The sequence below is a fragment of the Mus caroli genome, unplaced genomic scaffold (genome assembly GCF_978045245.1).
Source record: "Mus caroli unplaced genomic scaffold, Mus_caroli_1 scaffold_3, whole genome shotgun sequence".
Classification (NCBI taxonomy): Eukaryota; Metazoa; Chordata; class Mammalia; order Rodentia; family Muridae; genus Mus; species Mus caroli.
The window spans coordinates 146,857,271-146,867,262 of NW_028227258.1; the positions used below are offsets into that span (position 1 = coordinate 146,857,271).

A 9,992-nucleotide genomic window follows, 5' to 3' on the forward strand; every position below is an offset into this window, starting at 1 on the left:
AAAACAATTCATGCTGACCTACCCCAATAGACATTTTACAATACCATTTTATTTTATGTGTATACTTCCTGATGAGCAAAGTTGATGAAACAGTGAACTATTACAGGAAGACAAGCTTCTATAAAAGCCCATGGTGTCACTTAAGATCTCTGCTGCAGGCATAAGTGCAGTTGGTTATTTCATATATCATTTCTCCTTACAGGAATCAAAACCTAAATAGGAGACTATGGCAAGTGCAGACTGGGGATATGGTAGTGAAAATGGTAAGAGTATTTCTTTTACATCTCTCATAATAGTAGTTTTTCTTTTTTCTAGTGGAGGATGTATTAATCATTTAACATTACTGTACATTTACAGGTTAATGGTAAGAGTCATTTTTGAATAATTATAACGTTCTTGTATGTATTTTTAGTAGTTGGTCTTTGAGCATGAAATTTATTTAGTGTGTACATAATATTTCTAACTATGATTGTGTAAAGAGCATGATTAGGCCTATATTGTTGATATGGCCAAATATACTGTTTATTAACCTAGTAACAAAAGATACATTTTAAAGTACTGAATGCCATTTAAGACACATGAATAAAGCATAATCTAATAAGCAAACAGTTAGTTGAAGTCCTGATACTTGACATAAAGCATGCAGTAAAATGGTTGTTGCATGGATGTGTTTGTTCATGTAGGTCCTGACCAATGGAGCAAGCTGTATCCCATTGCCAATGGAAACAACCAGTCTCCTATTGACATTAAAACCAGTGAAGCCAAACATGACTCCTCTCTGAAACCACTCAGCATCTCCTATAATCCTGCAACTGCCAAAGAAATTGTTAACGTGGGACATTCTTTCCATGTAATTTTTGATGACAGTAGCAACCAATCTGGTGAGCTCAAAGACTATTATGATACTTGGTTCCTTGGAACCTACTAAGTGAATTTACTTTTTATTGAAAATATATTTTGCTCTTACATAATACAACTTGACCAGTTTTGCCTCCCTCTACTCCTCCAAGTTCTTTGTCTCCCCTAAATCCATTCCCTCTCCAATTCCCTTTAGAAAAGAGCAGGTGTCTAAGTAACAATGAAACCTGATACAATAAGACAGGGAAAAAGCCCTCAGATCAAGGCTGGACAAGGCAACCAAATAAGAGGAAAAGAGTCCCAAGAGTAGACAAAAGAGCCAGAGGGACTTCAGAAACACCGCAGCATACCATGTATTTTGCACATGTATTCATTTATCTAAAAATTGTGATATCTGGTAGGCATTGTGGCTTCTTGGAAGATGGCTTGCAGAGCTCCTAGCTCTGTTTTCTCTCCATCCTTATCAATAAGCCATTCGATCTATTTTGGACATTCCAGAATCTTTGTGCTCTATCTGAATAAGTAACATTACTTCAAAAGTGTATAGTGAGCGGATCATTATGGGCACGAAACCAAAAGGGCAAATATGCTAAACAGAATGAGAGTAGATGAGCTCCATGGTGAGACAGGTGATGCACAAACTCCCTTCATACCCTAGACTCTGGCTTGTTCCTCGTCACATGGTCATCAGTATTTATTGAATAAGGTGTTAAATGTTTATTCTCTAAGAGTTCCAAGGATGTAAAATGCAATGCTTGCTGTACTGTCCTAATTTTAACTGCTAGGTACCTTAGTGGTTTGCCCATTATAACACTGAGTTAGGTCTAGTGTTGTGAATGCTCAAGTAATCATATGATTGGACAGACACCAAGGCTGGACTGTCATTCAGACCAAACATTTTTAAAGTCGTCTTGTCTGATAGGCAGTATCTCTTCATCCCTTGCCGTGAGGCTCTCAAAAAAATGTTCAAGCTACATTGTTATATCTTTACTAGTTATATAAAAAACATGTGATGGGACATTTTTAATTGATAGAAATTGCTATAAACTCTGAAACACATTATCCACTAGTACAGTTAAATGAATGAATAAACTTGCAAATTAATGGAGATCCAAGGAAAGCTTTGTGATCACATAACTTATTCCCTCTGAAATATGTCATTTTGGTAACATGTGTAGGTAACTTTGGGGGTTTTTTCCTAGAATTTGTATACATATCATGAGCTGTATTAGTGATGACATAATCAGGAAGGCACTGTATATATAATAGTGGATATGGAGTAGGGAAACACAATGAAAACATAACTTTGGCACACACTGGTGTTTACTTCCATCGTGCACAAGGCAACGTAACATTGGTTTATATTAAAGATGAACTAGAGTTCACCTGGCTGACAATAACTCTCTTTCCTTCCAGTTCTGAAAGGTGGCCCTCTTGCTGATAGCTATCGGCTCACTCAGTTCCATTTTCACTGGGGCAACTCAAACGACCATGGCTCTGAGCACACCGTGGATGGAACCAGATATTCTGGAGAGGTAATGTGATATAATAGTAAGAGCTAGTTTATGAGAGTGCCCTAGAAATATCTCTGGTAACCACAGAAGCTACTCTCAGAATGCTTCAAAGGAGAGACCACGCACACTGGGCGTTATATGGATGCCTAAATCCATTAAATCAGACACAGTACACCATAATTTGCAATGGAGACTTTTCTATAGAAAGAAATACCTTTTCTTGTAAAGGAGAGTTTCTGAAACACTTTGACATCTTTCCAGCTTCAAGGATTGTCCTATCATTTTAAAGACTCTGACTGAACTGGACATGCCACTGAGCTTCAAGTAATCATATGATTGGACAGACACCAAGACTGGACTGTCATTCAGACCAAACATTTTTAAAGTCGTCTTGCCTGATAGGCAGTATCTCTTCATCCCTTGCCATGAGGCTCTCAGAAAAATGTTCAAGCTACATTGTTATATCTTTACTAGTTATATAAAAAAACATGTGATGGGACATTTTTAATTGATACAAATTGCTATAAACTCTGAAACACATTATCCACTAGTACAGTTAAATGAATGAATAAACTTGCAAATTAATGGAGATCCAAGGAAAGCTCTGTCATCACATAACTTATTCCTTCTGAAATATGTCATTTTGGTAACATATGTAGGTAACTTTGTGGTTCCTTTCCTATTTATTTAACTTCCCAAATTTACCAGTAGCATGTATGTGTGCACATAGCAACACGGGAGTAACATCGGAGAAAGTGCTGGACTTTAATCACAGAGCTAGGCTTTAACGATTGCAATGGAGGAAACTGTATATGTGTAAGTGTATATGTACATATCTTTTGAAAAACTGAACACACGTACATCAAGTTGAAAACTTTCACCTTTAGTAGAGATAAAAATGATAAAATATTCACTTAGTTGTATGAATGCCTAATATGTGTACATAACTATGATTACATATAGCTAATACAAAAATCCGAGGTATGAGCAAATGAGAAGGTATACTGTGCTAAGAAAGGAGGCAAGTTTATGTGTAAATTAGGAGATTTGTAATACCTGTGGCACTTTTTGACTACACACTTAGGTGTGTAGGGTTATCTTTCTAAGAGGAGAAAAGGACAGGTGTAGAATGAGAAGGTGAGCCTTTCTTTGGCCATGTGACTCCTCAGACTTCTCTTAGACACTCACATGGAGATGCCAAGACAGTATCGGGAATACATTCAGGTACACCCTGATGTTCAAGTCTAAAATTCCATCAAGAGTTTTGGCTTCAGAATGTGACTGAGAGGATCCTGGGAAAGACACTGTTAGGAGCAAGCTTCCAAACAAAGAGCTTCTTACAAAGCTATCTCATGGAAGAGAAAATGATTTCACCTGCTATCCTAAAGTTAGTTACCCACCAAATTAGGGCTCACATGAATTTTATCTACCTGTGCCAAGATATATCTTCAAATATAACACATTCATATGTAACTCATCATGCATCTTTCCCTTTGCATCATTACTCTTAACAAATTATTTACATGTTGCCTCTTTTAGCTTCACTTAGTTCACTGGAATTCTGCAAAGTACTCCAGTGCTTCTGAAGCCATCTCCAAGGCTGACGGGCTGGCAATCCTTGGGGTTTTGATGAAGGTGAGTAACGAACGGGTGCTTATATCACTCTGTACTTGATTTTTAAAATGGTAGATAGCCTGAAACTTATCATTTAAATTTATACATTATCATTGAAGAGATGCTCTGATAGAAGTCATCATCAGACTGGGTGACTAAGTGACTTTGGGGATTACAGTAATTGGAGGTAACTTTCATCAAACACTTATTTAGAATATGACAAAAGTGAGTTAGGTATAACTAACAACAAATGAAAGTGAAGATGTAGTTTTGTGTCATAGTTTTGATGACCATTTAGAGTTTGTCTGATGTAGCTTTCATCATCTCATTCACCATTAATTTAGTCAGGTTTTCAGTCTACTAGATTTTGTTTGTTTGTTTGTTTGATTTTTATTTATGAGGAATTTACAGAGTACAAGATCCCATAAAGGTACATACCTCAAAGAATTTCCTCTTTTGGAGCTAAATAAAATCCCATCTTCCTCTCTTCATTTATTTATGTCAATTGAAAAATTATATATATATATTTTTAAAGATTTATTTATTGATTATATAGTACACTGTAGCTGTCTTCAGACACTCCAGAAGAAGGAGTCAGATCTCGTTACGGATGGTTGTGAGCCACCATGTGGTTGCTGGGATTTGAACTCCGGACCTTTGGAAGAGCAGTCGGGTGCTCTTACCCACTGAGCCATCTCACCAGCCCCAAAAAATTATATTTTAACTAAAGAGTATTTTATGAATCACAATCTCAGTCTCATACTTTCTTTCTTTTTTTTTCCTTTAATTCTCTAGGTTGGTCCAGCCAACCCAAGCCTGCAGAAAGTACTTGATGCTCTAAACTCAGTTAAAACTAAGGTAAATAAACTAAACAAGCTAATTTAATTCTGAGAACAACAACACACATAAATGCAGGAATCATTCAGCTCCCTGTTTGGAACAGGAAGCATCACGACAGGTGTGGAAGCTGCCAATCAAAAGGTACCGTGGAGCTTGCACTGGAGAACCTGATGCAACCATTGGCTTTGCCTTGCTAACCTGATGATTGTTCCTTCCAGCCATGTACAACACTCAGTCATTTCTAGATCTCTTAAAGACTGATCACACTCTAGTGAAAGATTTCTGTTCAATAAGCTGATTTCTTTAGTAACCCAAAAATATGGGCAGAGCATATTTGAGAATTATGATTCTGAACTAAACTCAGAACCCTGAATGGATTTTCTGAAATGCACATCCTTCACGTTACTGTTTTTAACATTGAATCCTAGACCAAAGGTCAAGGTGATTTGACATTTTCTTTCACAATGTGGAAAGCTATTCTATCTTTATGTAAAGTAACTTGTTCTGTGCTGATAAAATAGTAAACTTTGTGTTTCTATCTATCTATACCTCTATATATTATAAAGTGAGAGATAGAATATTTTTGAACTCTACTCCAGAGTATCAAAAATACATATAATTAAAGTAGAAGGAAGTAATGAGGAGAAATGCAGGAAATATATACAAGTGATAACTAAATACAAAATACTATTTTATCAATGAATGAAAATTTTACTCTTTGGAATAAACAGCAGCAAAAAAGAATGATTTAAGCAGCTTTGGTAAGTAAATGTGACACAAATACAAAATGCTATCAGTGGGACTGGCAAGATGGCTCAGCAAGTAATGCTGATTGCTTGAGCCATTAGAACTCACATAGAAGCAAAAAAAAAAACAAAAAAAAAAAAAAACAAAAAAAACAAAACAAAACAAAAAAAACCAAAAAACCAAAAAACCAAAAACCAAAAACCAAAAACCAAAAAAAAACTCTAACTCCTATAGATTGCCCTCTGACCTCCATATATGCGCACACATACGTTTGCCCAGACAGGTGTATAATTGATTAATTAATTAATTAATAAGAGGGTGAAATTATATTAGAAGCTTAGAAAATATTGTATAGATGTGGAAGAAAATATTCGAAGTGAAAACTACTTATAATACTACAAGAGTAAATTTGAAAAGTCAGACAAAATGAATGGTAATCATTAAAATATATATAAAATTATAAAATGACCCAAAAGAAAACTAAATAAATCAAAACTCAAATAAACTGAAAACACAGTAAAAAATGTATCTACTAAACAAAATTCTATGCCATTTCCAATTTATAAGAATGTTTATTCAACCTTAGAGAAACCATCAAGTGGAGCTGGGGACATAGATAAAGCATTTTCCATGCAGGGACAAGGGACCACTAACATGCTATGTGTTCATGGTGTTTAGCCCATAATCCCAGAGCTTGGAAGGGAGAGAATTGCTTGAGCCAGGCTGCCTAGCTACACAAGTCTTAGCTGAGAACTCTGGAATCAAGTGAGAGACCCTACACATAAAATACTACAAAGAACAATCTAAGAGTCCAGCCACCGACCACATGTATTTACATGCATACTTACACACATGCACATATGCCTGCATGCATGCATGATTGAGTACATAGACATACACACACACACACACACACACACACACCACAGATAAACATGCAAAAAACTATTAAGTTACAAAAAAAGAGGAAGGTGTAATCATGCAGTATTAACTAAACATTTGTCCAGGTGAGGGGCCAGACAGAAAACTCCTCATCAGATTAATGAAACCTGCCTCATAAACTGGGTGAAGAAGATTGCAAAACGAAATTTGCAACACAGCCTTTTCTAGTAACATGGCTAAAATAACTCTGAAAATTAATTATAGCAAACCATTTGGAGCAGAATATTGAGAATTTTCAGATTTTGGAAGAAGTAGAGGTCCCTCTAGAAGCGTGTAGATGGCTTAGTGTTAGAACATCTTTTAGTAGATGTGTTATGTTATTCAATTAAAAGGAAAAATTCATATAGTCAGCCTTTCCAACTGAAGTTTTTCTATCGCAATTAAGAAAAAGAACTGTGCAGATTCTACCACAGTCACAATTAACATTATAATTATAATTTTAAGCATTCAACAAGAACAAAATAGTAAGCTAAGTACTGGAAAAACAAAAACAAAATCATCATTATGTGCAGATGATATGTTAATTGTGTTACCTGGAAAAATTCAAAGTAATCAACTAAAAAATGAAATTGGTGCAAAGGTTGGGAAGAACTGGTCATATAAAAAATTAGCATACAAATCTAACTTCATTCTAACAAACTAATCAGGAAAAATCATGGGAATAAGTAAGAGTAAAATATAATTGATAGACTTGTTGGTGAATGTATTTGTCTGTAGAACAAGACAGAGTAGCATTTCTAAACAAATTAAAATGTTTCCTATTGAAAATTAAGTGTCCTTATGATAAACACAAATTACAGAAAAGTTCTAGCTTTTACTTTCCATCCACCAAATAAAGAGGAAGACTGATGTCCAAAACATTCATATAGTATTTTTCTGACATTTGTATTGTTAATATTTACAAACATACCAGTCATGAAACAAGTATAGTAGAAGAATCAATTTAATGCAGCTAAACTCTCTAGATGACATACACGAGGGTATATAAATTCTATACCGTGATATCTACTGCTTTTGTTTTCAGGGAAAACGAGCCCCATTCACAAATTTTGACCCATCCAGTCTGCTTCCTTCATCTCTGGATTACTGGACCTACTTTGGCTCTCTGACTCACCCTCCTCTTCATGAAAGTGTGACCTGGGTGATCTGCAAGGATAGCATCAGTCTAAGCCCAGAGCAGGTATCAATCGAATCGGATTTATTTCTTGAGAAGGATCTCTGAGTTCAAATAATAATGATTAATAATAGTAATAATAACATCTATGCAATAACTGTTTTTACTGTAGGCATAAAACAAACATATGAGATTCTGAGTTCTTGCTGATCTTTATAAAGAAAAGTCAAAACTTGTTAGGTAGCAGGAAATGTCGGAAGCAGTGAACACTACTTGGAACTTCCACCTTATCTCTTGGGTGCGCTACCTTCATAGTGGCAACATAGTTTTGGTTTCTCCAACTAAGATTTCTAAATATCTAACAAAGTATCTTCATGGTTACTGTTTCTAAAGATGCTGCTTCTGGTTGGTGGAACAGCTCCTTTCCTGTTTCTCACAACATTGGGCCCTGCTGTTAACTGATGTGTGTTAAGCAGAGCCACTTTACACTGAGCACTACTCCAGGCCCTTTGCATGGGTTAACACATTGAATCTTACAACCACCCCAAGGAGGAGATGCTATGTGGAATTAAAGGAACTGAGCTGACATGCCACTTGCACAAACTCCCCAGATAACAAAGAGAAAGCTGGTGTTCTGGCAGAGCCAAGTATTCCTCATGATACAAAACACCTGGTGCAGAGACAGGAAAATGAGTACATTCTCCTGAACCCCCAGTAAGAAAACCACCTCTGACCTCAATGGTTTTCCAAACAACAATGCATGAACTTCATTGGAAACAAAGTGTTTTCTGGGACTTTAACATTTTTTCACTTTTTAATGTGTTACCCCCTACAGCTGGTCCAGCTCCGTGGTCTTCTGTCAAGTGCAGAGGGAGAGCCTGCAGTTCCAGTTCTGAGCAACCACCGCCCACCCCAACCCCTGAAGGGCAGAACAGTCAGAGCCTCATTTTGAGTCCCAGCAAGGAATGAGTCCTCAATTAGGACCTGGCCCCTCTACAGCAGCATCCAATAAAGGGATCATGTTTAAGAAACAGAATTATGTCAGTGCTAAGACAGTATACCTGCAAATTTAATCCACAGAACTAAAATGCATTCATTTTAATTCCTGATACTTAATGCAAATAATCTATAAGCTTGCCTACTGTAATTTTTATGCATTCCTTTGTGCTTAAATACACCTTTTTTTGTGGAATGTTTCATAATTACAACTAAGTGATTCATTCTCTTTCTGCTCTCTTCACTTTAAATAAACCAATAAAATGGCTTTACCTCCTCTTGTCTTTTGTGCATTTATTTAAAACCATTAGGTTTCTCCTCCATTTATAGTCATGATTCTTAAGTGACTTTGGGTCTTTTGTTTCAGTTGTATAACTTGTAAGCTAAGAGCAGTCAAGAATGAAACACTCACACATCTATTTGAGTTAAGATGGCCTCTGGATTTAGTGCTTATGTGCTAGAACCACAGTGCCTTCATCTGTGTGTTCTCTGCTTACAAAATTAAATGAATGAATGAATGAATGAATGGTGCCTTTTCATATAGCAAGATGGTGCTTCTGGACATTATTTCTACTTTCCCCACAAACATTAACAATGTCAACATTTTTCTGCCACCATTATAACTGACAGGCTTGTAAGGCTTGTCTCTATTTTAAAACAGATAGAGGCTGGGAAGACAGATCAGTCAGTAAAGTGCTTGCCACTCAAGAACAAAGACCTGTGATCAACCCCAAAACCCAACAAGAAAAATATAGCCATGGTGGCATGACTGTAAGCCAGTGCTGAGGGGTGTTGACAGGAATATCTTGGGGACTTTCTGGCTGCAGCAGATTGCTTGTATATGTATGGTGTCTGTGTGTGTGTGTGTGTGTGTGTGTGTGTGTGTGTGTGTGTGTTCAGGTGCATTTGCAGGTCATAGGTTAATATCAACTCCATTCCTCGTTTCTTCTGTATTTTATTGAGACAGGTATTTGCTGAACCTGGGGCTCAATCAGTTCACTAAATTGTCTGAACAGGGTCCTCCTGTCTCTATCTCCGCCAATGCTAGGTGTTAGCTGGAAAAAGGCTGCCATATCCAGTTCTCATGTGGGTACTGAATATCTGAATTTAAGTCCTCATGCTTATGTGACAAGTACTTCACAGTCATAATAATGCCAATTTCATCATCCAGGGAACTTCCCCACCAGAGGAGAGGTGGCCACCTGGGAGGGCTCTGACCACCAGAACAGGTGTTCTGGGTCCCTCTGAGACCACTCTGCGCAGGTGAACATTTGACTGCAGAGGGTGAGGTAGCAGACTGCAAAAGCAACACAGATTCTGAGACAGGCAGAAGCAACACAGCTTCTGGGACAGACCCCATTCTGAGC

The 9,992-nt window shown here is 36.9% G+C and overlaps 1 protein-coding gene across 2 annotated transcripts; it reads left to right on the forward strand.

The window, feature by feature from the left end:
- The first annotated feature begins 226 nt into the window (after nt 1-226).
- Nucleotides 227-8,688, forward strand: Ca1 (carbonic anhydrase 1). Of its 2 annotated transcripts, XM_085835359.1 has the most exons (7): nt 227-263; nt 684-881; nt 2,275-2,393; nt 3,912-4,007; nt 4,782-4,844; nt 7,540-7,695; nt 8,465-8,688. In XM_085835359.1, the coding sequence occupies exons 1-7, from the start codon at nt 227-229 to the stop codon at nt 8,579-8,581; spliced, it is 786 nt and encodes a 261-aa protein (XP_085691485.1). In that variant the 3' UTR covers nt 8,582-8,688. The 2 variants fall into 2 exon arrangements, with proteins under 2 accessions (XP_085691485.1, XP_085691486.1); XM_085835360.1 differs by lacking the exon at nt 684-881.
- The last annotated feature ends 1,304 nt before the right edge of the window (nt 8,689-9,992 follow it).